We start from the raw sequence: 27,845 nt of genomic DNA, 5'->3' as shown, positions 1-27,845 counted from the left end.
TTATTCAGAAAAAGTTGTTAAACCTGTGTTCTTATCACAGGGGATAAAGAAAAGAATCAGTGTTCATACCAACGCTGCAGAGGGTGTAACTAGAGAACATTAGGCTAATCAATTGATGCACTATTTCAGCTCAATCTATAGTGTACAGTTACTGTGTCGTATGAAACTGGAGCTGCAGCCATGCCCCTTATCCCATTTTAAACTGGTCAAGTATGAAGTGGAAACATAAAAACAGAAAACAAGTGTGAACGTTTGTCTTTCTTTACACATTTGGGTGTTTTTTGACCACAGGAGCTAGGGTCTGATTTTGTTTCTGGAGTAACTGATTGACCCTTTGAAATGGTGTGGACTGGTGACATGCCCAGTGAGGACCCTGCCCCCTGGCTTCAGCTCCTCTGCAACCTTGGGATTTGCAGTGAAAGACAGTGGTTTGATGGTAAACGAAAGGGTTCTTAAATCTGAGTGAGAAGGGACTAACAGGAGCTGAAAGCTGACTCAGAGTGATCAGTAACAACTTGATCAACCCCAAGGAGAAGAGAAAACAACCACCAGTCCCCTCTTAAAAACAGTCTGTGAAGTTTAAGTGGAGTTTCTTTTCATAACTTATATTTGGACATATCCTTGCAAATGAATCCCAGTGCTGCAGTATAGGCAGTAGCCCTTGAATATTAATGCTTGCTAAATTTCCACTTGGTTATGCTTAACTGGACTTAAACTCAGCCTGGAGGCACTTTCTACAGTAGGAAAAACAAGCAGATTTTTATTTATTTATATATTTTTAAGTATGTGAAATAGAGGACAGAAAACAACAGGGGAAAAAAGTTTTAATACAAGCTCAGCTTTTATTGCATCTTAAATTTAATTTAGGCTATAAATGATTTTTCCTCTAACATTGCCTGATCAGCCTTGGAGGCATAAACTTCTATGAGCGTTTTATAAAGAATAAAATATGTTTAGATTAAAGGATGTAGTGGTAGTTAGCTCTTTCTCTTTTCACAGTCTTATCAATAAAGGTGAACAGCACAAAAGGATAAACTTTAAGAAAAAAAAAAGTAGAAATCAGTAAAAAGTGTACCTACAGTGTACTGGATCACAGGTCTACAAAGACAGAGTAAGACTTGTTCAAATGATTATATTGTTTAATTAACATAAATTAATTCACATTAGTCCATTTTTCATGAACTATGTCTTCAGAGAATTATAACAGTGAAGGAGTCTGAGCCAAACAGGAAGTATGGACGTCTCACAGATTGTGTACATTCAAACCTGTAGTTTATTTACAGTCTGAAAAACACCAAACTGTAACCGTTTCAGCTGTTTTTCTTGTCATTCCTGTGGATTATTTACCTTCTTTTTCTTTCCACTCACTGAACCCTCCTTTGTAATGTCTCACCCTGAGAAGAGAAGCACAAAGAGAAAGAGCTAAGTCTTCTCACACTGTTCGTTTGTCTGTTCAAGTTATACAGTGTTCAAAAAACAAACCATGTTGAGCTCTTCTAAAGCACTGGATACTTTAATAATAAAATAACATTTATAGTGTGCCCTTTGTGTGGTAAAAAAGGGGGCACCAGAATAAATCACATGTATTCAGTATGGCTGCCGTCAAAACAATGAGGTGACTTTTCTCAAATTTTTATTGAATAACCATTGTCACCGTCACTTTCCATTTAAAGCTCCAGTGAGAACTTTTACCAAAACAGCCTAAAATAGACCTGTATACAACTCATGTCAACAGGAAGATGTTCATACATTTTGGCAACAGAAGCAGCATTTAGCTCCATTCATTCAGATGAGTTAGCGTTCTTTGAGTTAAGTGTGACCATGCTAACTGGTGACTCTCAGCCGAACGTGTCAGTGATGGTCGACAGAGAGTCTTCAGTTAACAGGGTCACACTTTACACTGAAACACCACTGTCATCTGTGGCTGTTACCACATTTGTATGAGCCATTTTACTTAGGCTGCTTTTCTTTTTCTTTTTTGGTCACTTACACAATCATCACAGGGGGCACTTTAGGTAAACTGGCAGGTAGACACCGCTAAAGAGGCACAGGTGAAGTAGTGATTTGAGCAACGAGAAGAGCACACGATTTTTACTTCTAATCCTACTCATCAGGGTTTACACATAAAACTTCAGTATGTCCTCTTGTGTGTTTTCTCTGGATCAATAAATGGAAGAAATAATGCAGCAGTAACCTTGGATTCGACATTGAACTCTCTGAGAAGCGCATCAAAAACACCTCCACCCTTACCCAGACTAAAATCTGGCCAGAATAGACACAACAAAATGTCTTCTTTATCCAATCTAAGTTAACCAGGTTTGAGAACAAATTTGTAATATTAGCTGCTGATATTCTAAATCCAGTCTTTACTTTGTGTATTGCATGAGAAGTTGGTTTTTGGCTATGGTTATGGCCATAGATTGTATACAGAGTGGACTGACTCTGCCATTTACCATTGTACGCTTGTGAAGCCAAAATACCCCCGTCACAGGCGCAGCCATTGTAACATTGTGCAGCCAGAGTCTGAGCAGTAAAGACTGTGAGGGATTCTGGGAGAATCTGAGTGGATCCGGGTGACAAAAATAATATACATTTTTTTTCTTTCAAGACTCTAATTACTTCTTGACTCTATCTCCCGACATATTTTTCAATCCCAGAAAAAAATACACGAGGACGGCTGCTGTCAATCATGATTAAACGTGACGTAAAACCTTGTTTTTAACCTGTTATAACTAATGAAAACAAAACTTTTCAGAAAAAAGAGGACTTGAATATAAGACAGCCAAATGATATCTTCAAATCACCACAACAATTGGACGTGAGAAACATTTCTGCGAGGAGTATTGATTTTTTAAAGTTTGACCACAGCCCATCTGAAATGACAGGAGAGCAGGATTGTTTAAGCTATACTGCAGCCAGCCACCAGGGGGAGCAGTTTTGGTGACGACCTCATTTTAAGCAGAGTAAGCAGGCGTCCATTTTTTTTTTACAGTCAATGATTATGACCAAATAAGGACCCACTATGGATAGTAAATGGAAAACAGGAATTATATTATCAAACTATTAACCAGTCTTATTAATACTCTTGGAATACAAAATTATTAATATTCTGATAAATTTGGTGCACTTCTCTGTCTGGACATGGTTTTCTGGCCCCTTAATCATCATACTCAGCAGTCTGTGTGCTCTTTTTGACAAGTTTTTGTCAATATAATCAAACTGGTTAGTGTCAACTAATAATACAGTCAGAAGCACTGAGTGACTTAGGTATTAAACTCCTCTCTGGGGTACCCGCTATATTTCTCCACTAAAAACATCTGTCTATTGAATGTCTGTCCACTCGTTGATGTTTTCCATTTACTCACTGATTCTCACAAACATTCAGTTACCATCTGTCAAATTTGGGTTATTTGGGTGAAAATTTTGTTTTTTGGTGGTCAACAGCCTTGAGTTGTTTGACCAACCATTGTACTTGGCAGCACCTCTGTTGACAAAATGCGTGCGAACTGTTTCCAAACTCTGAACAGGTCTATAACGTTTCTGTGAAAAATGAATGTTGTCTAAAACTACTGACATGAGTAGATGTCAATAACAGCAGCTAACAAAAAAAAAAACACTTTCAAGAAATAAATCGAATGCAAAGATTTATTGTAGTCACGTGGAGTTGAAAGTTTTCTGTTTGAAAACAAATGTAACACTTGTCAAAAGTGGGATCTACCATCCTTTTTAGTCTACAGGGGGCGCCAAAATCATTCAACTAGAAAGTGCTTCACAGGAGCTTCAATCACAGAAAAGCTGGATAATGTTTCCTATGTATTCACGAGTGACTGCTCTTACTTACCTCTTAAACCCCAGCTGGTGGGCGATTTTCACCGCTGTGCTGCTCCTGTTGCCACTTCTGCAGTAAAACACCAAGTTGTCGTCTTCTTTCCCAGGAGCCTTCACTTTATATTTCTGCTCAAAATTCTGTGGGGACAGCTTCAGAGAGTCCTCCAGGTTACCCACTGCAGAATAAAAATGTCATAGGAATTAAAAAAGAAAAGCATCATAGGCACCGGCTACGCTTTGTACATTTAGGCTCACACTAACATGGGATGTTGACAGAGTCTGGGATGTGTCCGGCTTGGTATTCATCAGGATTTCTCACATCAAACAGCTGAATGTCTCCAGAAGACAGCATGTTCTTCAGCTGTGAGTAGGTCACCACTGAAACTGAGAAATATGAATACATAAAAACACATGTAGTCACAACAGACGCCTTTAAATTATGACTGCTCCATTAGACACCCACCGTCCATTCTTTTAAAAACAAGCCTAATTTAGCCTCCTGCGTTTGTCACTGATGCTGTTTCTGTGAGAATAAGCTACACCTCTCACCTAGCTCAGATAACCCTTTCACTCACCATTGTCATCCACCTGAAACAGAAACGCCAGTCGACAAAAAACCTTCACTTTCAAACAATCAGTCTAGAAAGCCTGAATACATGTTTTTTAGTCCTCTTGCTGTGTCAGTTCTGTGAGCAAGTACATTATTCTTAAGTTAAAGATGCAGCTTAAAATGTTCTTATACAAAAAAGCCGCAGACATTTCGTAAAAGGACAAAATATTAATATCAAAGATCATTATGGCCCAGAAGTGCAAGTAGTTTTTCATGGTCAGCATTTTTTTAATCTGACACAGTGTTTGAAAACCATCTATGACTGCTGAGAAAAAAACATGTTAGGAGTGGCAATTGAAGAGCACATGTGAACAACGATTTTGATGACATACTCATAAACATAGCAGCTAAAATACAAAAAACGGGATATAACTTCCTTTTCTTTTTGAGTATTTATAAAGTGCTCTTCTTGTGGTGTATTTTTAACATCACACAGACGATCAGTTGCGGTGTTCCTGAATTTGGTAAAAAAAAAAAAAAAACAGATATCATGGAAACAGTACATCTTCGCCTGGACAGGATTTCAGATAATGCTAAAAATTCTAGGCGATAGTTGCCGTAAAAAAAATGATTTCGTTTTTTTTGTTTTGTTTAACAGTTAAACTAATATGTTATTGAAATGGACACATTTGAGTTTATTCATCATGCAAACAATTTTAAGATGGTTGAAAAATGGTTAAAATTTCTGTTGATATCCCAGTTTGTGCTCACTTTGGTAAGTCTGCTTTAGGCATCCAGACAAACCAAAATTATTTACAACTCAAAAACCTTTGGAATATATATATATATATATATATATATATATATATATATATATATATATATATATATATATATATATATATATATATATATATATATATATTCTCTTTCATAGCGGCAAATCTTGACCACCATATAATATGTATAAGTACATTAGCCTTTGTATTTATTTGCTATGTCTGCTATGATGCCACTATGCGCTCAAGTGTAAACCGTAGTGATAAATCTCATGGGAATTTCTTTTGTCCTTTGTCTGAACTAACAGGTGCCTTTCTTTACTGGCTCATAAAAAGTTCACTAATTCCAGATTTAGCCGTGTTAGCACCAAAAGTAAGTATGTAGGTCACTTTATTACCAATCAAATGTATGATGATGACATGTAGAGTCAATGTCAAATGTTATAAACCCAGGCCAATATGCTGGCAAACAAATTCTCAGTGTGTACAGAAAATGTTCAAAGCTCTTCAAAGCATGTTGTACTCATCTTTATACTGCCCCCTCGTGGTTCAGGTTTGAAATGGCAAGCTTACAAAAGCTCAAAGTTGCATGTAATGACTCCATAAAAATACTGTTTACAAAACCTCGATGGGCTAGTGCAAGTGAGTAATTTTGCAATGCAGGAAGTACCACTTTTCGGGCTCTGAGGAACTAAATATACAGATTTATTCAGCGATTGAAGGATTCTCAGTGTTCCATCATCATGATGTGGACAAATCCAGTCATAATTCGATGCGATACCTTTCACCCTTGTGACAACACTGGCGGAATTTTCTTTTATCATACTGATGATGTCTTGTCTGTGTGAATGTGTATTTACCCTGTGTTTTTATTTATCGTTGCTTGCATTTTTTAATAGACTCCTGTGTCTGCCAATTAAGATGATATATATGATATTTCATCAAGCAATTGCTTTTTCGACACTATTTAATCAAATCTTTTTATTCCTATAATTTCTTTTAATGTATCGATTAAATTATGTATTCTTTTCTGAAAATTTTCGGCATACTTAAATAAATTCTAAAAGAAAATGCTGCCTGTCCATGTTAGCACAGGTGGTGATAGGCTTCAGGAAAAGGGGGTATACCCTCTTTTTTCTTTATAAAGAATGAAGCAGCAACATTTTATCTCTACTATGGGAACTTATAACTGGACATAAGATTCACAAAAAGCTGCAAAAATATAACAGGGCTACAGGTTTATTCCTGTTAGACTTCAATCTCCATGAGATTATTTTGGATTTACCGTTTTCAGATATTACTCCGCGTCCAGGGCTCGATGACGTAAGCGTCCGGTTGACGGAACCGAGGCTCGGGTAGGACCTGCGGTAAACTTCCGCTACAATCTGACAGAAACTTCGAGACAACATAAAAGGCAACATGCTGAAGACAGGACAAAGGAACCCTGTGGCCTGCTGAGGTGGGACGGTTGCTTCGTCTCCTTCTGCTTATACTTGGTTTAATATCTAACGCCATCCTCAGGTGGGAAACGTCAAGTCTCTGAGGTGGGTTCAAATCACCTGAATTAGGTCTCTTAAGGCATGATGGAAGATGGCTTTTAAATATCACAGAAATGTCTCAGTGAAATTCAGCTGCTAAGTTTTTGTGATACATTCAACGTATTCGTATTAGAAAGTACTTTATGTATGGTTTAGTCATAGTTGACCAACTAAAGAGCAGTATTTTATGGATACGCTTCCATAGTATTTGGCCACTTAGCACAAAAAAGAATAAAAAGCTGAATCTAAGAAGTCCTAGATGTCCCAAAAGCACAATTAATACTGGATCCATGAGAAAGATACTAAAACATTGAAAATCACTGTGCAAAAGTAGTTATCTTGTACATCATATGTGTACAAGGTCTTTTCCAGTGCTTGCTGATTTGACTCTTGGCCTTGACCCTTTGCCCCCACTCTGACTTACATGTCCCCTCTCTACAGCTGTCAGCGTGCTGGTTCAGTCACTTTGAAGACATACGTTTAAAATCTGATACTTGCCACTTCAGCAAACAGCAGGGCCTCTCAATTATCGTAAAAAAAAATTCATCCTCAGGAGTGTTATTGCATTCTGTTAAAAAGTGTTTCACTGGATACTGAAAGTGTCAACCTCATGACTGTGCTAAATTAATTGCCTTAAGTTAATAAGAGTCAGTAGGGTTCATCCTCTCGAAAAAAAAAATGAATGTGAACTTTGAAATCTTTAATTTTATAAAAACACAAATGGACTGAATAAAATTTGTATCATCCTTCTGTACAAAAGCAAACACCTTATCCAAGAGAGAGTGTTTGATGATGCCAATATTGCAAAGAGCATGTGATGAAAGGTCTGGGATTTGGTTCCGACCTAAAGATCATTAAATGACCTGTTTTTGGTCTAAGCCATCAAATATACAACCTAAGGTCTTCGGCTTAATAATTGGACCTGATAAAAAGTCAGGCCCAATTATATGGCATCCTAAGCCAGCAAAAACTGGCAAAAATTAAAGGGAAATTCCACTGAGAAGATGTGAGTTCATTATGGCAAATAAACACATTCTTAAAACATTTAACACGTTTTTAAAGAAATAAATAAGAATACATGGTTTTGTTTAGAAACTTACATCTGTAGATTTGGCAGTGAAGACGAACAGAGGTCAGCCTGCTGTCCCAGGTCGGGCCTTCCCTGCGGTCTTTCTAAAATTTTAATTAGGGCTGAACAATTAATTGAATTTAAACCGACAGTGCAACGTGATAGAACGCAATTCTCAAATCACAAAGACTGCAATTAAAACAAAAAGAAAACATTTAAAAGTGCATTTAAAAAGTGACTTCCACATGTTGACATATTTTAATGGTTGAGCCAGAGATTAGGTCTTATTTATACTTCTGCACTTTATTCAGTGTGGGATTCATAGAGGAGAGGATTCATGGTTATTTTTCAAATTATTGTTCATACAAGGCCTGTTTTCTGCAGTGCTTTTCTTCCTTTCTCTGATTTTATTTAAGGTATTTGATCATAATTATGTTACATTTCTACAAGGTTCGAAGTTAAATCAATCAGTCAATATTCTGCTGTGATTGTAACAGTTACATAAAGATTTGTTGTTCGTATCAATTCATCTCATTAAATCTTAACATGCAAACCTGGCCTTCAGGAAAAACTTTGTATATGTTGACAATATCCTTTGTCATATTGGTAGTACTACTATAGAGTGATTAATTGCTTGTTTTTAATGAATAATGCTGAAGATCAATGTCCCCCCCAAAAACTGCATGCTAAATCGCAATCTCAACATTGGTAAGAAAAAAAAAAAATCGCAATTAGATTTTTTTCCAAAATCGTGCAGCCCTAATTTAAATACAGATGCTTTCCCTTTTTCCTGGGTTTTAGAGGTTGGAGGTGGTTAGTGTTAGTAGTGTGAGTGTTACCTGATGTATGGAGTAGCTGGCTCTGGGACACCAGAGTTAACTGTTAATCCTCTCTGAGGTGTTGTGGGCCTAATTTAACAAAACAACCAGTGACAGGAGGTGCCACATGATAACCCCAGTGATATTCTGTCTCTTGCTGCCTGTCCGTCTTTAGGCTTTGGTTTTAGGACTTTAAGCACAGGTAGGTGACTCAGTAGTACATGTTGTTGAGGGTTGGGTTTCTTCACTGGGCACTCTTCTAAAAGCACAAGTATGTTAAGCTGAAGTGCTCAGACTGTTGGAAAAAATTATAAAAGATTTGTCCTGGACTGTTGCATTAATCATCTAGCCACAAAACACAAGTAAAAAAGCATGACAGGACCACAGAGAGGGTGATGATTCATGCCAACCTTGTTGGTTTTCTGTGCTTGGTTACAACTTTACAGCTTACACAGCAGGAAAAACTGTGAAAAGAGGGAACAAAAAGAAGAAGAAGAAATGTTTTGTTAGCATATGACTCATATTTAAACCACGAAATCCTCAAACATGAGGAACCACAGGTATTTCTTCTAGTTTGTTCAACCCATATGGTTCAAACGTATATGGATATGTAATGTCGTATCACAACACAGCCGCGCCTGGACTAAACCACCTTACAGGTTGGAGAAGGGAAGACGATTAGAATATACTTTTTAATTCTGACCTCCAAATACGAGTAAAGTTTGCGTGAAAATGATTTAACAACCAGTCTATGAACAGAAATATGGTATTTAGAGACTTTTGTTGATTTTTGGTCTATTTGCGGCTTCCGTTGTGGAACTCATCAACCCCCCGCCTCTCAGGTAGATGGTACAGTCCTATGACGCGCTCATACACAGCATCATATGATTTCTGACTCAGTCTGAACGCCTGTCTCAAACTGAGTCGAAAACATCGCGTCGTTTTCTCTCTAAACTGTTTCTCGAATAAAACCCAAAATGCCGATGATGTGCGGAGGAACCGGGCCTGTAAAGGAGGCCGACGACAAAATTCAGGAGCTTTGTGACGGCGTAAGTTGAAATATCCATTACTTTCACACCTTGACTCTGGTTATTGTAAACAGAAAGCGGTTTTCACTTTGTTTTTACTCTGTTTATTTTGTTATTCAGGTAAAGTCTCATGTTGAGAATGAGGCAAAGAAGAGCTATGATACTTTTGTGGCCAAAAACTACACGACGCAGTGCGTGGCTGGGACCAACTACTTCGTTAAGGTAAGTATTTACAAAGCATTGAATAGAATAACAAAAACTGGGTATGCCACTGCAAACAGGCCTACGTTACAACATATGAAGCCACACTGTGGAACTAAAGAGCTGGGGAGTGTAAGTTTTTATTAATGGTTGCACACCACCATACTTGAAAAGGGTGGGACAAGGAAACGGGTTACAGTGCAGTTCAGCTATCAAGTTCAGTCTGGGTGAGCTAGCTATAAAACATCTGGGTGACCAGTCCTCTCAATCAGACCCAATAGGTTATAGTAAAGTCTCATTATTATTGTCACAGAGATTTCTAGCCAACTGTTTTGGTTTAGTTGCCTACTACTAAATCCTAAATTGTCACTGGGGATTTGCTGGTAAAATGCAAGTAGAAGTAAAAAGCCAGATTTATTTGTAAGAAAAGTTGGAGACCGGCAGCACCCCAGAGGAGAATAAGCAAGTTGATAAAAAGGCGTTGGAAAAGAAGTTTAAAAGACACAGAATTATTCAAAATACTCAGCAGTGGCTTAGGTCTGCAAATCAAGCTTTTACCCCCTTTAAGGTCACAATGCACTTTAATTCCAGCTCTCAATTTAGATTGTGTCACATGATTCTTTGTAAGCAGTGGTTTGTTATAACTCATCTTTGTCTGGGGAAGTGCATTGTGTGTGTTTCATTTCAGTTACACTGACTACCTTTCCTGTTGGATGTGTCAGTAACCCATGTTTTAACTCTTCACTTCCCTGTAGGTTCATGTGGGAGAAGCTGAACACATCCACATCTGCATTCATAAAAAACTACCGTGTAATGGAGGCGAGGTGTTGTTTTTAAAGATGGAGGGAGGAAAGACAGCGGAAGATGCAATTGGTTACTTTTAATGGGATCTGAAACTGGACGGCGCACCAGTTCCGAAAGGCTGCATCATCATTTACTAGTTAGTCAATAATCATGGCTTCTCATGTACAGTATTGCTCCATGCAGTTAGTAGACTGTTTACATACTGTAGATCATCACTTGCAGAGTATGTCATAATGGAAGTATTTTGTACAAAAAAAAAGAATAAAACATTCTGATTTTGAGACTTTTGGTGATCATTCAGTATTGCTGCTGTTATTTTTTTTTGTAATATTTGAGTTGCAGGTCCTGGGTCTGAGCTCAAAGAGTGCAATGACGCACAAGTACTGTTTCTTCACTCCTATCATCAAGTTCATGCTCCCTTTCTGTGCAGTGGGTGTGACCTGTACATACATGTTAAACTTACACAATGGCTTCTCTCTGTCCAAGCTAAAGAAAGGATTATACACACAGTATGTGACTCATGTGTATACTCTGACAGTTGGGTGTGCACCTGCAAAACAAATCACTTCATCTTTAAGGTGTAGTTCAATTTATCATTTGTCTGTTTGTGGCTGTATGATGTGTATGTTTTAAAATCTTTCTATGAATGGATCAATTATCTTAAAATCACAGCTGATGATAAGCACATACTATGCAACAGCTTTAGGATTTAAGGAGATAACTACATCCTGGCCCCTGAAAACGATGCCTGCTTTATGTTCATATTTGGAAAGTTTAAGTCTTAAAGGTGCAGGGTGAAGTAATGGGAGTATTTAGCGACATCTAGTGAAGTTGACTGCAGTTGATGTTGATGTGACGCTTACACGGGCAGCACGGTTTAGACCACAGGGTGGTGCCTGTGAGTCAGGAACAGAGGAACTCATGGAAGTTCTCAAATATGAACATGAATTCAATGCTAAACCAACTACTGATATATGAGAGATTTTTTTTTAATTCCCTAAGATTTCCAGCTTGTTCTACAGACTGTTCATATTTATGTTCAAGCGCTGCACTGGGCCTTTGGTATTATTCTGATGCATCTACCTGTCTAGATGTTGAGCATGCATGCCACGAGCATAATGCGACAGCCACAGGCTGCACCTTCTCTCAGCTCAAAACAGAAAACATGCTTAACTGCCAGCTTTTATTTTCTTTAATTATGAGCCATTATTCATATTTTTACATTAGCCCAATAGAATGGAAGACCTCTCCTTTCTTTTCTTTTTTCTTTTCTGTTTTTTTTTTTTTTTTTTTTTTTTTTTTTTTTACAAAAATAAATAAATGAATAAATAACAGAACAATACCTCTATTTTATTTAACCAAGATTTTGAGGAATTGTTTATATTTTTGCCTTAGATTAGAAGCCAGAGACCGGGTACAGTGTCCCTTTTTTAAAGAATAATGTCACCCTATGCAAAAGCATACTTCATTTTAAGTTTAACTTTTTCATGGCAAAATATTTAAAAGCTTAACATTTATCAGAAAATGAAACGCGTATCTTAGGTGGAATACAAAATGTTTTTTTAAATCCAAACTTTCACAGAAATGTTACTCATTTATCTGGCACTATAAATAAATTACTTCTTGATGAACTCAAATTAACCTTTGGCCTTATCGTGAAGCAATGGCATCAGATGTTGCAACTGTGCTGACCGAGAAACTCCCGTCAACTGTTGAGAAATGCAAACAAGAAAAGACAGGAATCATTTTCTGCATTGATGGGAAAAACTGAAATCTGAGCAAGTGTTAATGTCTTTAATTATTAGAAATGGTCTGACTGATATTACATAAGCTACATTTACCTGATAAGTCCAGAAAAAATGCCTTATTTCAAGATATTTTAAGACAAAATGATGCCTTAATTGTAAAGATAGAGTAAATAAAAAGTCTACAAATGGGTTAAGCAATCTGTAGTTCTTCAGTTACTTATATTAAAAAGTTATTTGTACTTCAAGACACTTGACAAGTTTATTTACTTCATAAGCAGATTTAATTACTCTGTACGGGAAAATCAGGGGTCATTTTTGTCTTTTGGTGTCTTGTAATGCAACTTTTTTTCTGGACTTGTCAGCTGAATGTGGCTCAGTTAGTCCAAGAAGACAATTTTACCAAGATTAGACATAAACACTTCTGTAGATTTTTTTAGACAGTTCCTTCTTTATTAACCATTTAAACAAGAGGATCATTTCTTTCTTTGACCCCATGAATATGTGAAGATGGAGTTTGAGTTGAATGGAAATCAGTGGCCAGTTTCATATGGTGTAACTGTGCTTACCATAAATTTTTGGGCAATTCTCTTTGGGAATGTGGAGGAGGATCTTTTGAAATTTTTACTGTTTTCTGCAGAACAAAAGGGAGGAAGTTCAGGGTTAAGATTTCAGCCATGCTTGCACATTTTGAATGAGTAATTTGTAAAGGAACCCAAAAAAATACAAAAAGCAGTGTCATTGATCAAAATCTAACATGGAAACAAAACATTGAAAGCATTAAAGAGAAAATCTCAAAATCACTTGTAATCCTGTATAAATCTAGAAACGTATTGAATTCCAAGACCTTGCATTTTATTTACCACTCATTGATTGTTCCCTGTGCTGAATTGTAGGAATCCACCTTTAAAACCACCATAAATTCAATAATAAAAATGCAAAAACAAGTTATACGTATTATCATTAACAGAGCCATTGTTTCTAAATTCTCATGTTATGAAATCTTCTGATCTGTTTTATTATAAAATAATGCAATTTATGTTCAAAGGAAAATGTAAAAATGCTCCCTGACTCAATACAAAGGTTCTTTTCAATTCAAGACAGCCCATATAATGTTAGAGGTTTTTGTAAATTTACTGTACAAAAAGCTAAAAAAAAAAAAAAAAAACAATAATAAAATAAAAAAAATGTTTTGATTTTAAGAAAATGGTTTGTAAAGCTATTTTGAAACTTATAAATGTAATTGATTATCTGTGTTGTTTTTTTCTTTGCTTTTCTGGAGGTTGGTAGCCTAAAAAGTCGATAACATAGGACAGGCCTTTAAGAGCAGTCTGCCTCTGCCTCTGCCTTTCAATCATTTTTCAACACATGCCTCTTGATTCTGTTATTTTGTGTGAAATGTCAATATTGGGTACAACATTTGGTGTTGACATGACAGAATAAATGAAATGAAATCTCCCTTTAGAAAATCAGATAAAATAAAGGTTTCACAAAATCAAAACTGTGTTTGACTCAATCTTTAACTCTCTTAGGTAATGTTGCCCAGAACTAAAAATTTCTAAGTGTAGAGGTTGTGGATGATGACCTTGTTTCCAATCAGTAGCTTCTAATCAGACACCAACTTCAGCATCATACCGTTGTGTCTGTAGTGCTTCTCCAACTCTGTTAAAAGCTTGAGAAATACTCGATCTGCACCTTAAATACTAAAGATATTAAAGCTAGTTTCTTATGTAACAAGTGTAATCATTTGTAAAGGTTGTACGATTTTTTGGGACACAGCCTGGACAGCTGTTTCCAGTTTGAAGCTGAGCTTAAGTAACGTTATCTTTTGTATTTGCAAGTGGGGTTGATTTACTTACATCTACTTCGCAGTCTTAAAGTAAATAAACTCATTTCACTATTCCAACAGATTTTTCTTAAACCTGCATGTGAAGTTGAAGCATTATTGAGCTGTTTGCCAAATATTAAAACATATATCCCTACAACTTATTCTACATTGCTGTTGTGAAGTGGAAATTTGTCATAGCTGGTTAGAGCTGTACACGGAGAAGTCTGAATTACACAATTTGAACACAGCTGTAGTGGGAAGCTTGAGAGCTGGAATTTGGGAGTATTTCTTCAATGATGAGTAAAAAACGCATGCAGCTCCACCCAACATGTTGTATAGATGTTGTTCCACAGTATAAATATGTCTCTCAGCTAGCAGAAATCACACACTTTGGATCCATCAGAAGAGACAGATCCAGCCCCAGCAGAACCGTAATAATGGCCAGCATGCCGGGAGATTTCTCTGAGACCAGACCAGCTGATGAGGAGATTCAGAAGATCTGTGATGAGGTGAGTTTCAGTTTGTTTTCTGCCTAATCAACATTTCTTTAAGCTTTTTCATTAAGTTCCTGTGCTGGTCTGGATTGTAACAAAACACATTTTGTTCTTTTCTCACACAGGTGAAGCCTCAAGTAGAAAGTAAGACTGGTAGGAATTTTGACATTTTCAATGCACTTCTGTACCGGAAACAGATTGTGAATGGCAACAACTTCCTCATCAAGGTAAGGACAAAGCCTGTTTTTATTTTACTTGGAAGAATACAAATTTTGTGAGTTTTTTTTTTTTTGTGTGGAATAAGTTTGGACATAAAACTGACTCTTCTAAATCATTTTTCTCCAGGTTTATGTGGGAGGAAGTTATTACATTCATATCATGGTTTACCAAAACCTCTCAGGAGAGAAAACGGTGACCGGTGTGCAGGAGGGCCACAGCAAAGATGATCCCCTCATACCTTTCTGATGCTGAGGCCTCATCTCAATCTCATCTCTGCTTCTTCACGCTACAATGATCAGACACATTAATGCAGACAAAATGTCAGCTCTGCCTCTACAGTATCTGAACACACAGGGGATATTAACTGTTGGAAAGAGGCTTAAAGAGTGTTTTCAAAAGGGAAAATAAAGAATGTGTCAGAAATAATACAGTGTCTTCTTGGTGTTGTGTGAAGATGACGTCTTATGTCATTTTATTTTTGTTTTAATCTAAAAAAGGGGGTTTGAAGATTCACAAAATCAATATTGTTCCATTTTCTTGGAGTGCGATGAAAAATCAAACCAAGAAGGTGGCAAGTCAAAGCCCAGGTCAGAGGGCTTTTCAGCTTTTCATATGATGGAAAACTTGTCCGATAGAGTCTTCTATAAAATACAACATGAGAAAACTTTCAGTATCAGGGGTTCACTGACCAACCTCTGAAAGTTTTAAAAACAGTTATTTTAAGACATGTTTCAAACTTAAAATACATCTTTCTAAGAATCTACAGCTCCTTCAGTTACCTCCTGTTTCTGATGAACCACTGTTAGAGAGACATTATCTCACCATCTGACAGCTCTACACAGAAACTGGACTGTCTTGGTTGGCACTTCATTAGAAATTCATTCATCATGGTATACTGATTAAGATATATCATCTGGTTTTCAATAAGGCACTCTCCAGTGTGGTTGCTGATGTGTGGGTCAGTGGCTCTCAAAGTGGGGTCCCAGTACTCCCAAGGGTCTGTGTTCTTTATCAATAAAAAGGATAACAACAAGCTGGGATCTCTTGCACTGGTAAAATCAGCTATTTCTTTTTACAATACTCTTGCCCAACTTAGTTTTGTGCCATAAGATTGTTTCCAATATGATCATGACATCTATTACTTAATAGTGCGCAATCATAGAGAAAAAAAAAGGCCAAAACAACAAAACACCTCAGAGCCAACATTTTAAAAACAGATTTCTTGGAAGGTGTAAATGTTGCCTAATTCTATCGTTGCAAATGACTATGAAGTATTAATATTATGGTAATCAATGCTATGATAATGAGAGGGTCCTTGGAAAAATGTCTCACTCAAAAGAGGTCTATGGTCTAAAAGTTTGAGAACCCCTGGTCTAGAATAGAATAGAATAGAACTTTATTGTCATTGTAACAAGTACAACAAAATTAAAGTCACAGCAGCAATCAAGAAAACAAAAGTAAGTCAGTGGATAGAAAGTGTAAAGAGTTCCATAAGAAAAAAGATGATGAAAGCTTGTCCATCATTGTCCAGTTCAGCCAGTCTCCACCTCCACAGGGTCCAGGACTGAGCTTCTTCAGCAGTCTGTTCAGTCTCTGTCTCCTGGATCCTGTCTGCTCACAGCAGGTGAAGCTCTTCCAATGTGGCGTTGGTGTCTGATGTTAGCTCTGTTAGCCATGTCTGTGAATAGCATGATGCTACTCTGCCCTCTGGTATTCCCTCTGTTGCTGGGTTAGCATGGCTAGCTCGTCCATCTTATTGGAGATAGATCTTACGTTCCCAATAACGATGGATGGAAGGACAGGTCCATGTCATCACTTCTTAGCTCACACCTGAGAACCAGCACGTCGTCCTCACCTCCTTCTCTTTACCTTGTGGGAAGATATCAGGCCTTGCACCGATTAGCATTGACATGCTACAGGCTGCTAACAGCTGAGTTCACATGTAAACAGTGCAGCCATGGTTACATGTAGGATCTCCAGACAAACACAGGAGAAAAAGTAGTAAAAATATCACTGAGGCCACAAAAAGTTTGGTGTCTATGACCAACAAATGAGCTATTCAAAGTAATGATCCACTCCAAATACAAAGATTAAGAAAAAGAGACAAATTAACTACAAGAAACGGACAAAGAAGAGAGAACTGCTGCAAAAGGCAGCCATAGCCAACAGGGCGGCGCCTAGAAATGTCCAAGGTAGCATCCTTCAGCTCAAACATGTTGTTTAAACATGTTAGACCAAAGATTTGTCAAATATTCAACAAACTGTCATTCTCTGGGAAGTTGTGGGGGTTGTTGTCACATAAGAAGTCTGGCTCCACCCATGTTTGATGAATTATTCCTGTATCCAGGTTTAGCTTCAGGATATAAAAATGTGTGATGGCAGGCTGCAAACACACACTTGTTCAGATCAGACAGTTGACTCTTCAGATCATCTACCTAACCCTGTGACCATGAGTCAAAGTTTAGTAGTTTATGGAACTTACTCCATGCCAAAGGCAGCTGATGAGGAGGTTGTGGAGCTCTGTATTGAGGTGAGTTTCAGTCTCTTTTTATTCTTTTAACATTTCTTTTGAATTTTCATGAAGTTCTTGATCATTGGTTTCATTCTTAAGAACGAGCCTTCTGGTCTGAAGTGTCATCACTTTTTTTCTGTTCTCACACAGGTGAGGCTTGATGTGCAAAAAATCACAGAGAAGAAATACAAGCTCTTCACACCAGTTCTGTACAGGGAAGAGGATGTGGATCCAGGAAAAAACTTCCTCATCAAGGTAAAACGAAAATAAGATTTTATTTGTTTTAGATTATAAAAAATTTAACATGGATGTTAACTGAACTGATCTTGAAGTGTAAAGAACCCTTGTTTGTTGCAGGTTCATGTGGGAGAAAAGAATTACATTCATATAAAGGTTAACCAAGACAATGGACCAAATGAAGTGGTAAATATTGAGGAGAACCACACCAAAGAAGATCCCCTCAACAACTTCTGATGCTCCGTGGTGCAGCTCCACCTCATCAGGCTCTCATCCTGCAATAATCAGACACAAACAGAGACACTAAAAGAGTGTTTTTATACTGAAAATAAAGAATGGGTCAGAAATGAGATTAATCCTGTGTCTTCATTGTGCCTCATGAAGTTGAAGTCTAATGTGCTTTTTATCATTGGTTAAAGTAATTGAGTTAGTAAAGTTTTTTTTTAATAAAGTTGTACAAATTAGGCCTGAGGCTGAATTGGATCGTCCCATCTTTTAAACAGGTTCATGTCACGCTGGAACCTGAAAATGTGGTGACATGTTGGAGGTTTTTGTTTGCCTTCCAAAAAAGGGGGCATCATTGTAGTAGAGTAACCATGTAGATGTTTTTGGTAAAGGGAATATATCAGATCAGCACTTTCCCACACACAGCTCTGACTTTGATACAGGCCGATTTGTTGGCATTATGATTATAAAGAGCTCTGATCAGACAGCTTCAGCTCTCAGTCACAGCTCAGCAATCCCTCAGACCATGACAAAGAAAGAGGGAGAATTTTTTATGAAGATTTTAAAGAGAGAAAAATGATCAAGAATAAGCTGTCATATATAAAGACAGCCACACCTCAGATAAACTAAAAATGCTGTTACATGTGACCGAAAGACATGGATCAAGACTGAATTTAAGAAATTTGGTTTGTACTTTTTAAAAAGGAGACTCTTAAGTTAAGTGATCAACATAGTGACACAAAAAATACATAAAAAAGGTGAAAAAAAAATTGATTTTGATTTTAATCTTTGCTTCAGTAGAAGATAATCCTGTTGTATTTTCTTCTTTTGCTGCTTTTAATCTTTTTTGTGATCTTGTGTTTTTTGATTTTCTAATTTGTTCTTGTTAATGGTGGTTTGCACTTCAGGGCCCCCTAAAAAAAGGTTGTTTTTTTTTCACAATGTTAAATTTCATCAGACTATTGGTTTCAAACTAGGTTTGTCCCTGCTGTCCTCATCAAAAACGGTATCACATGAATTCCCTGACTCATCCTGAGCGTCTTATTTTCACAGAAGAGATGGATGTGTTGTCTGCCTTCCAGAAGAAGTGGGCGTCATTGTAGAGTAACGGCAGATATGTTTTAGATAATGACGGATATATCAGGGCAGAACTTTCCCACACATGGCTCTGACTTTGATACGAACCGATCTGGACATGGATCAAGTCTTGATTTTACCACTGTTCTTTAATTGTTTCTTGTGACGTGATTTACTCTATTAGCTGTCAAAATGATCAGAAGATGATGAAGAAATGCCTAAGATTTGCCAAACCATATTAACAGGTGAGTTTGGCATTTCTTTGGGAGCATTGGTGATAATTAACCCTTATCAAATCTCAAGTGGAAAGGTCCTGAATAACTGCTGTACATGTCAGCACAGGAGCCCAGAGAGCGGGGTGTGTGGGAATCAGATTACAGCATATCAATCAACATGTGCTTGTTTTAAGATGACTGTTTGTTAACATGTTGATACAATGTATCAATTTATTTACAAACCATAGTTTGAGCTAATTTTTCTGTTTAGGATGTGAATGCTTAAAACATTCCTCGTAACTAAGGATACACTGATCCTGGTATCGGTGACCCTCAAAGCTGGATCGGTATCATGGGAAAGGGGCCGATCCAGACAAACAGCTCCATGCCTTTTTTTCACTGGTGCTCTTGGCTACTTGATTTAAAATGATACCTTTGATGCACTTTTTCGAATTACCAGTGTACAGGGTATAAAAGTTTACATTTGAATAGAATTTCTGTACATTCTGAAGCTTTGTTTTTACCAAAATAGTGCTAAACATTTGAATATTCTATAGTTTAAATAAATGTTTACTTCAGTTTTTCCATTTACTCATTTTTTCCCTTTTACCCAAAACATGACCAGTCTTATCCCACAGTAGGGCATGCAGGTTATTATTTAACACTGGAATCGGATCAGTATCAACTGATACCCAAGGCCCAGGCATCAGTATTGGAGCCAGAAAAGTTGGATCGGTGCATCCCTACATACCATGCCATTACATATTGTGCTCAAGTTGTTGCAACTTTATTTAACATATGGCTTAAAATTGAGAATGTTTTGTTTGATTTATGTTTTACTATGTTGCCCCCTGTATCGGTATGGATCGGGTATCAGCACAATTACATCTCAATTTAATTTAATGTTTGCATTCTGACCGGATCGGATCGGATCGGAATGTAAAAAAGTGTATCGGCCCAGCTCTACTTGTAATTATTGTAAAAGTTATACAGCACTGTGCCATCGAGTCCTGGATGTGACACAAAATGACAGGAGGTGCCGATATTTGCCAAAAAATGGGATTTATGGCAACAAAAATCACTTCTACTACTATGGCACTCTGTGCATTCAGCATGGCTCATCCTGCTGACAGTTCACACAGTGGGGTTACAGTTTTTAAAGTGAATATTTGTCCGTGGTGCTAAATAGCATACAGAGAATCATTTGGCCAAAGTGATAAGGGTTAAAGCAGGGGTCTGTTTTTCAGAGATATATATATATATATATATATATATATATATATATATATATATATATATATATATATATATATATATATATATATATATATATATATATATATATGTGTGTGTGTGTGTGTGTGTATATTTATGTATATATATATATATAAATATGTGTGTGTATATATATATATATATATATATATATATACAACTGTTTCTGAGTGGGTTTGTCACAGCCTTCCTCAACTAAAACAGTATCACATGAATTCCCTGATTAATCCTTAGCATCTTATTTTCACAGAAGTGAAGGATGTTTTGTCTCCTTCCAGGAGAAGTGGGCGTAATTGTAGAGTAACGGCAAACATGTTTTGGATGATGAGGAATATATCAGGGCAGAACTTTCCCACGCATGGCTCTGACTTTGATACAGACCGATCTGGAGATGGTTCAAGTCCAAATTTAAAAATTTAAGTTTATACTATTTTTTGACAGTTTAGTCTCAAAACATCAAATAAGTTTTCATTACACGTTTATCATCATAAAGATTTTCACAGTTTTTGAATATTACATTTTTTTCTTCTTAGGTTTTTGAAAGAACAGATTTCTTGATCTCTCTACATGGTGAACTTTAATTACTTGTGACATGATCAACTGTACTGGAACACAGTCAAACTGATCTGATGATGAAGAAGAAGAAATGTCTCATCATGTTGGAAATGATAAACCTTTCTCAAGCAGATCAAATACATGTTGTTAAAACAAGTTAGACTACAGATTTGTCAAATATTCAAAAAACTGTCATTCTCTGGGCAGTTGTGAGGGTTGTTGTCGCACTGGAACTTTGGCTCCACCCACGTTTTTATGAATCATTCCTGTATCCAGGTTCAGTTTCAGGATATAAATATGTGTGATGGCAGGCTGCAAACACACACTTTGATCAGATCAGACAGTTGACTCTTTAGATCATCTACCTGACCCTGTGACCATGGCAGCTCCTGGAGGTTACTCTTTTCCTGAGCCACCTAATGACCTGGTCCAGGATATATGTGACATGGTGAGTTTCAGTCTGTTTTATCCTCTCAACTTTTATTTTAATATTTCATATAGATCCTGATCACTAATTTCATTCTTTATAATCATTTTTCTGGTCTGAATTGTCATCACACTTTATTCTGTTGTCACTCAGGTGAAGCTTAATGTGCAAGAAACCGTAAACAAGAAATATGCCCTCTTCACTCCAGTTCAGTTCAGAGAACAGAAGGTGAATCCAGGAATAAACTTTCTCATCAAGGTAAAAAGAAAACATGAATTTATTTGTTTAAGATTATTATAAATACTTTTTTTTAAATGGATGTTCGTTGAACTGGTCTTGAAGTGTAAAGAACCCTTGTATGTGTCTCTGCAGGTCCATGTGGGAGGAACTGATTACATTCATATAAGGGTAAACCAAACAAATGGAGTGAATAATGTGGCTAAAGTTCAAGAGGGAAAAGCCGTAGGAGATCCCCTGAACCCTTTCTGATGCTCCGTGGTGCAGCTCCATCTCATCAGGCTCTGCTTCTCCATTCTGCAATGATCAGACACATACAGAGATACTAAAAGAGTGTTTTTAAACTAAAAATAAAGAATGGGTCAGAAATGAGATTCATCTTGTGTCTTCATTGTGTCTTGACAAGTTCTGATGTCTTTTTAATTTTTGTTAAAGAGAAAAAAGTTATTGCAGTGTAAAGAGAATTTCTTTTATGATAATATAAGTTGTAAAATTTAGTCATAAGGCTGAATTGGCCCATGTCATCCTCTAAAGAGGTGTATGTCACTCTGAGACCAGAAAATGTGGTTACATGTTAAAGGTTTTTGTTGTGACCACTGTAGTAGAGTGGTGACAGACATGATTTTGTTAACCAGTAATATATCAAGTCTGAACTTTCCCATACAAAGCTCTTACTTTGATACAGGCCAATATGTTGGCAACATGTTAATAAAAAACTAATCTTTGCTAATAACAGCAACAAGTTGTCCCCCTGTCGAGGTAACCTGTGGTCACCTATATTTTTCAGCAGAAGAAAATCCTGTTGTATTTTCTTCTTTTGCTGATTTTGATCTTTTTTGTGATCGTATGCTTTCTGTTTTTTTATTTTATTTTATTTTTTTCTTGTTTTGAGGTTATTTGCACTTCAGGGCCACCATGGTTTTGTCAAAAAAGGTTTTCATCACAGTGTTTAATTTCATGAGATTTTTGGTTTCTTAGTGGGTTTGTCACAGCTGTCCTCAATAAAAACAGTATTTCAGGGCAGAACTTTCCCACACATGGCTCTGACTTTAATACAGGCCGATCTGGACATGGATTAAGTCTTGATTTTGCCACCGTTCTTTAATTGTTTTCTTGTGACGTGATTTACTCTATTAGCTGTCAAAATGATCAGAAGATGATAAAGAAATGCGTAACAGTTGCCAAACCATATTAACAGTTGAATATGGTATTTCTTTAGGAGTGTTGGTCATCAGACTGTTTTTCTTCTTCTTCTTCTTCTTCTTGGCCTTTCTATTTTTTTTCTTCCTTAAATTAGAGCCGATAGGACAGTGGACAGAGTAGAAAATAGGGTGAAAGTGGAGATTGCCATTTAAGAAAGAAACCCCAGGTTGTATTTAAACCCTGGGCCCCTGCCTGATGGTAAACCTTATGAGGAACCACCCAGACTACTGGGCTATTTATGTCATGGGCTCTGCTTTATCCTTTTGAAATGATCAGACACATACAGAGCCACTAAACAAGTGTTTTTTACACTGAAAATAAAGAATGGGTCAGAAAGGAGATTCATCTTGTGTCCTTATTGTGTCTTGTCAAGTAATGATGTGCTTTGTTTTTGGTTAAAAGAATTAAGTCATAGCATTGTACGGAGAAAATCTTTTATAATAAAGTTACTTAAATTAGTCTTGATGGTGAATCGGACTGTCTCATCCTCCAAACAAGTTTATGTCACTCAGGGACCTGGAATTGTGGTGACATGTTGTAGGTGTTGCATGTTCAGGACAGAAACTTCCCACACATGGCTCTGTCTTCTAGAAGAAGTGGGCGTCATTGTAGAATAACGGCAGACATGTTTTTGATAATGAGGAATATATCAGGGCAGAACTTTCCCACACATGACTCTGACTTTGACACAGGCCGATCTGGACATGGATCAAGTCTTAATTTTACCACTGTTCTTTGATTGTTTCCTTTGACGTGATTTACTCTATTAGCTGTCAAAATGATCAGAAGATGATGAAGAAATGCCTAAGATTTGCCAAACCATATTAACACTTGAGTTTAGCATTTCTTTGGGAGCATTGGTGATAATTAACCCTTATCAAATCTTAAGTGGAAAGGTCCTGAATAAATGCTGTACATGTCAGCACAGGAGCCCAGAGAGCAGGGTGTGTGGGAATCAGATTACAGCATATCAATCAACATGTGCTCATTTTAAGATGACTGTTTGTTATCATGTTGATACAATGTATCAATTTATTTACAAACCATAGTTTGAGCTAATTTTTCTGTTTAGGATGTGAATGCGTAAAACATTCCTTGTAACTAAGGATGCACTGATACCAATCCTGGTATCGGTGCCCCTCAAAGCTGGATCGGTATCGGTGGGAAGGAGGCTGATCTTAAGTGCCGATCCAGGCAAACAGCTCCATGCCTTTTTTCACTGATGCTCTTGGCTACTTGATTTAAAATGTTACCTTTGATGCACTTTTTTTGCTGAATTACCAGTGTACAGGGTATAAAAGTTTCCTTTTTCTTTAATTTGGTTAGAAGAAATTAGTTTTTGCAGTAGAGAGGATACATTTTATGGTAGTTATACAAATTAGGCTTGAGGCTGAATTTGATCGTCTCATCCTCTAATCAGGGTTCATGTCACGCTGGAACCTGAAAATGTGGTGACATGTTGGAGATTTTGTTTGCCTTCCAAAAAAGGGGGCATCATTGTAGTAGAGTAACCACGTACATGTTTTAGATAAAGGGAATATATCAGATCAGCACTTTCCCACACACACCTCTGACTTTGACACAGGCCGATTTGTTGGCAACATGTTAACTCTAATCAGACAGCTTCAGCTCTCAGTCACAGCTCAGCAACCCCTCAGACCATGATACAGAAAGAGGGAGAATTTTAATGAAGATTTTAAAGAGAGAAAAATGATCAACAATAAGCTGTCATATATAATACAGCCACACCTCACCTAAACTAAAAATGCTGTTACATGTGACCGAAAGACATGGATCAAGACTCAATTGAAGAACTTTGTTTGTACTTTTTAAAAAGGAGACTCTAAAGTTAAGTGATCAACATAGTGACACAAAAAATACATGAAAAAATGTGAAAAAAACAACCAATATCAACTTCTACCAGAAAGTGTACATACCAGTAGGTGATTTTAATCTTTGCTTCAGTAGAAGATGATCCTGTTGTATTTTCTTCTTTTGCTGCTTTTAATCTTTTTTGTGATCTTGTGTTTTTTGATCTTCTAATTTGTTCTTGTTTAGTGGATGTTTGCACTTCAGGGCCCCTTAAAAAAGTTTTATCTTTTTTACAATGTTTAATTTCATGAGACTATTGGTTTCTCACTGGGTTTGTCACAGCCGTCCTCATCAAAAAACGGTATCACATGAATTCCCTGACTCATCCTGAGCGCTTATTTTCACAGAAGGGATGGATGTGTTGTCTGCATTCCAGGAGAAGTGGGCGTCATTGTAGAATAACAGCAGACATGTTTTAGATAATGACGGATATATCAGGGCAGAACTTTCCCACACATGGCTCTGACTTTGATACAGACCGATCTGGACATGGATCAAGTCTTAATTTTACCACTGTTCTTTAATTGTTTCCTTTGACGTGATTTACTCTATTAGCTGTCAAAATGATCAGAACATGATGAAGAAATGCCTAAGATTTGCCAAACCATATTAACACTTGAGTTTAGCATTTCTTTGGGAGCATTGGTGATAATTAACCCTTATCAAATCTCAAACGGAAAGGTCCTGAATAAATGCTGTACATGTCAGCACAGGAGCCCAGAGAGCAGGGTGTGTGGGAATTAGATTACAGCATATCAATCAACATGTGCTCATTTTAAGATGACTGTTTGTTATCATGTTGATACAATGTATCAATTTATTTACAAACCATAGTTTGAGCTGATTTTTCTGTTTAGGATGTGAATGCGTAAAACATTCCTTGTAACTAAGGATGCACTGATACCAATCCTGGTATCGGTGCCCCTCAAAGCTGGACCGATATCGGTGGGAAGGAGGCTGATCTTAAGTGCCGATCCAGGCAAACAGCTCCATGCCTTTTTTCACTGATGCTCTTGGCTACTTGATTTAAAATGTTACCTTTGATGCACTTTTTTTGCTGAATTACCAGTGTACAGAGTATAAAAGTTTCCTTTTTTAAAAATTTGGTTAGAAAAATAAAGTTTTTGCATAGTCGAGAGGATACAAAGTAGTTATACAAATTAGGCCTGAGGCTGAATTTGATCGTCTCATCCTCTAATCAGGGTTCATGTCAGCCGGGAACCTGAAAATGTGGTGACATGTTGGAGATTTTGTTTGCCTTCCAAAAAAAGAGGGCATCATCGTAGTAGAGTAACCAAGTACATGTTTTTGGTGAAGGGGATGTATCAAGTCAAAACTTTCCCACACACACCTCTGACTTTGATACAGGCCGATTTGTTGGCAAAATGTTAATATAGAAATCTGATCAGACAGCTTCAGAGATGCTTTACAGGAAATAGTTCACACGCTGTCACAGCTCAGCTTTCCCTCAGACCATGATACAGAAAGAGGGAGAATTTAAATAAAGAGAGAAAAATAATCAACAAATCCTAAAGAATAATGTTACTCCCCTTAAACTTCACAGAAATGATCATTCCCTCACTCCTCCTAAACACTCTGTGCCTGACATCAACCTTTGAATGAGCCATCTTGATTATACAACAATTTGAGGATGTCAGCAGCGTGCCAGATGTCATTATGCTGGATTTCTTGGTTTTGGCTGCTAGCTTATAGGTTTTTATTTATTTATTAGACATTTGTAAGTAATAAAATGACAAACACTGCAGACAATACTCCAAAATGAGATTATCAGTGCCAGTATTGCTGGTCAGAGGTTATTTCAAATTGCTACTTCTTAGCTTCCAGTTTGGGACGACCAGGACTGGATTGATTTACAGCACGTCTAGGTCTCTATGACAACACCATGTGGGCTGATGAAGTTTAGCAGTGAGAAGAGATTAAGCACAGAGATCCGTGTTTTTTTCTGCGTAAAACGATTTCTGTGATTAATTTCGTAGTGATGGTGGACACAGGAGCCTAACTGTCAGACAGAAGAAAGACGGAAGAGCACAAGAAAACTTAACGGGAGAGTGAAACAGCCCGAGCTAGAGGCTAAAACATGGGCTAAGCTGTTTTTGATGCTGTACATTCCAAACCCCACTAAAAAAACATAAAAAGTTGAACTCACTCAAAAGAAATATGGGAACTGGTTGCAAATTAAGTTTTTCTGACTAAACTGTTAATGATAGTTGACTAAACTGTCAGTCTCTGGGCAGTTGTGAGGGATATTGTCACACTGGAACTCTGGCTCCGCCCACATTTTTATGAATAATTATTTTATCCAGGTTTAGTTTGAGGATGTTAATATGTGTGATAGCAGTCTGCAAACACACTTGGTCTGATCAGACAGTTGACTCTTCAGCTCATCCACCCGATCCTGTAATGATGGATGAAACAGCTTCTTCAACCTACTCTGAACCCATATTGTTTGGGTCCTGCCCAGATGATGATGAGATCCATGATATCTGTGTTGCGGTGAGTTTCAGTCTGTTATTCTTCTTCTTGACATTTGTTTAAATTTTTAATAAAGTTCTTGATTATTAATTTTATTGTAAATAAAACTTTCTGGTCTGAATTGTCACCACATGTTAATCTTTTCTCACACAGGTGAAGACTCAAGTGGAGAACAAGACAGGGAAGAAATATGAACTCTTCTCTCCAGTCCAGTACAGGGAACAGACTGAGCCTGGAGAAAAAAACTTCCTTTTCAAGGCAAAAAGTTTTTTTTTTTTTTTTTTTTTTTTTTTTCAAAGATTTAAAAAAGGGTTAACATACATATTTACTAAACTGATTTAAAAGTGTAACAGACCCTTGTTCCTTCTCTGCAGGTTCATGTGGGAGGAACTAATTACATTCATATCATGGTTCACCGCACCAACGGGGAAAATTACCTGACCAATATACAGGAGAACTGCAGCGAGAAATCTTACCTTGAGATCTTACATTGAAATCCATCCAGCAGCCTCATCCCAAGAGGCTCTGCTTTATCCTTTTGGAATGATCAGACACATACAGAGACACTAAATGAGTGTTTTTGCACTAAAAATAAAGAATGGGTTGGAAATAAGAT

At 37.1% G+C, this 27,845-nt stretch overlaps 4 protein-coding genes across 4 annotated transcripts; 3 read left to right on the top strand and 1 right to left on the bottom strand.

Moving 5' to 3' along the window:
* Positions 1-1,283: 1,283 nt before the first annotated feature.
* On the bottom strand, positions 1,284-6,581 carry LOC141807778 (thiosulfate:glutathione sulfurtransferase). The gene is made up of 4 exons (XM_074693983.1): positions 6,443-6,581; positions 4,090-4,212; positions 3,842-4,004; positions 1,284-1,394 (listed from the first exon to the last, which is right to left on the bottom strand). The coding sequence occupies exons 1-4, from the start codon at positions 6,576-6,578 to the stop codon at positions 1,340-1,342; spliced, it is 477 nt and encodes a 158-aa protein (XP_074550084.1). The 5' UTR covers positions 6,579-6,581; the 3' UTR covers positions 1,284-1,339.
* LOC141807781 (cystatin-A5-like) lies at positions 6,508-15,385 on the top strand. Its single transcript, XM_074693987.1, has 4 exons — positions 6,508-6,701; positions 14,560-14,697; positions 14,808-14,909; positions 15,028-15,385. Exons 2-4 carry the CDS (start codon positions 14,626-14,628, stop codon positions 15,145-15,147), a joined length of 294 nt encoding a protein of 97 aa, XP_074550088.1. The 5' UTR covers positions 6,508-6,701; positions 14,560-14,625; the 3' UTR covers positions 15,148-15,385.
* On the top strand, positions 9,442-10,861 carry LOC141807780 (cystatin-B-like). Its single transcript, XM_074693985.1, has 3 exons — positions 9,442-9,631; positions 9,731-9,832; positions 10,567-10,861. Exons 1-3 carry the CDS (start codon positions 9,560-9,562, stop codon positions 10,693-10,695), a joined length of 303 nt encoding a protein of 100 aa, XP_074550086.1. The 5' UTR covers positions 9,442-9,559; the 3' UTR covers positions 10,696-10,861.
* Positions 15,386-17,350: 1,965 nt separating the features above from the next.
* On the top strand, positions 17,351-17,887 carry LOC141807846 (leukocyte cysteine proteinase inhibitor 1-like). Its single transcript, XM_074694064.1, has 3 exons — positions 17,351-17,431; positions 17,564-17,668; positions 17,771-17,887. Exons 1-3 carry the CDS (start codon positions 17,351-17,353, stop codon positions 17,885-17,887), a joined length of 303 nt encoding a protein of 100 aa, XP_074550165.1.
* Positions 17,888-27,845: the final 9,958 nt, after the last annotated feature.

Source organism: Halichoeres trimaculatus, unplaced genomic scaffold (assembly GCF_033239565.1).
Source record: "Halichoeres trimaculatus isolate MK-OKI-2021-1 unplaced genomic scaffold, fHalTri1.1 fHalTri1_scaffold_18, whole genome shotgun sequence".
NCBI classification, from domain to species: domain Eukaryota; kingdom Metazoa; phylum Chordata; class Actinopteri; order Labriformes; family Labridae; genus Halichoeres; species Halichoeres trimaculatus.
This window is presented reverse-complemented; position numbering and strand designations above follow the sequence as displayed.

What these genes read in the sequence shown, in the direction of transcription:
- LOC141807778 (XM_074693983.1), bottom strand. Translation starts at nt 6,578, where the DNA reads ATGTTGCCTTTTATGTTGTCTCGAAGTTTCTGTCAGATTGTAGCGGAA. An exon ending in CGGAGTAATATCTGAAAACG is followed by an intron (nt 4,213 to 6,442) that starts GTAAATCCAAAA and finishes CATATTTCTCAG; the next exon opens with TTTCAGTGGTGACCTACTCA. An exon ending in AGACTCTGTCAACATCCCAT is followed by an intron (nt 4,005 to 4,089) that starts GTTAGTGTGAGC and finishes TTTATTCTGCAG; the next exon opens with TGGGTAACCTGGAGGACTCT.
- LOC141807780 (XM_074693985.1), top strand. Translation starts at nt 9,560, where the DNA reads ATGCCGATGATGTGCGGAGGAACCGGGCCTGTAAAGGAGGCCGACGAC. An exon ending in TTCAGGAGCTTTGTGACGGC is followed by an intron (nt 9,632 to 9,730) that starts GTAAGTTGAAAT and finishes TTTGTTATTCAG; the next exon opens with GTAAAGTCTCATGTTGAGAA. An exon ending in GGACCAACTACTTCGTTAAG is followed by an intron (nt 9,833 to 10,566) that starts GTAAGTATTTAC and finishes ACTTCCCTGTAG; the next exon opens with GTTCATGTGGGAGAAGCTGA.
- LOC141807846 (XM_074694064.1), top strand. Translation starts at nt 17,351, where the DNA reads ATGAGTCAAAGTTTAGTAGTTTATGGAACTTACTCCATGCCAAAGGCA. An exon ending in TTGTGGAGCTCTGTATTGAG is followed by an intron (nt 17,432 to 17,563) that starts GTGAGTTTCAGT and finishes GTTCTCACACAG; the next exon opens with GTGAGGCTTGATGTGCAAAA. An exon ending in GAAAAAACTTCCTCATCAAG is followed by an intron (nt 17,669 to 17,770) that starts GTAAAACGAAAA and finishes TGTTTGTTGCAG; the next exon opens with GTTCATGTGGGAGAAAAGAA.
- LOC141807781 (XM_074693987.1), top strand. Translation starts at nt 14,626, where the DNA reads ATGGCCAGCATGCCGGGAGATTTCTCTGAGACCAGACCAGCTGATGAG. An exon ending in TTCAGAAGATCTGTGATGAG is followed by an intron (nt 14,698 to 14,807) that starts GTGAGTTTCAGT and finishes TTTCTCACACAG; the next exon opens with GTGAAGCCTCAAGTAGAAAG. An exon ending in GCAACAACTTCCTCATCAAG is followed by an intron (nt 14,910 to 15,027) that starts GTAAGGACAAAG and finishes ATTTTTCTCCAG; the next exon opens with GTTTATGTGGGAGGAAGTTA.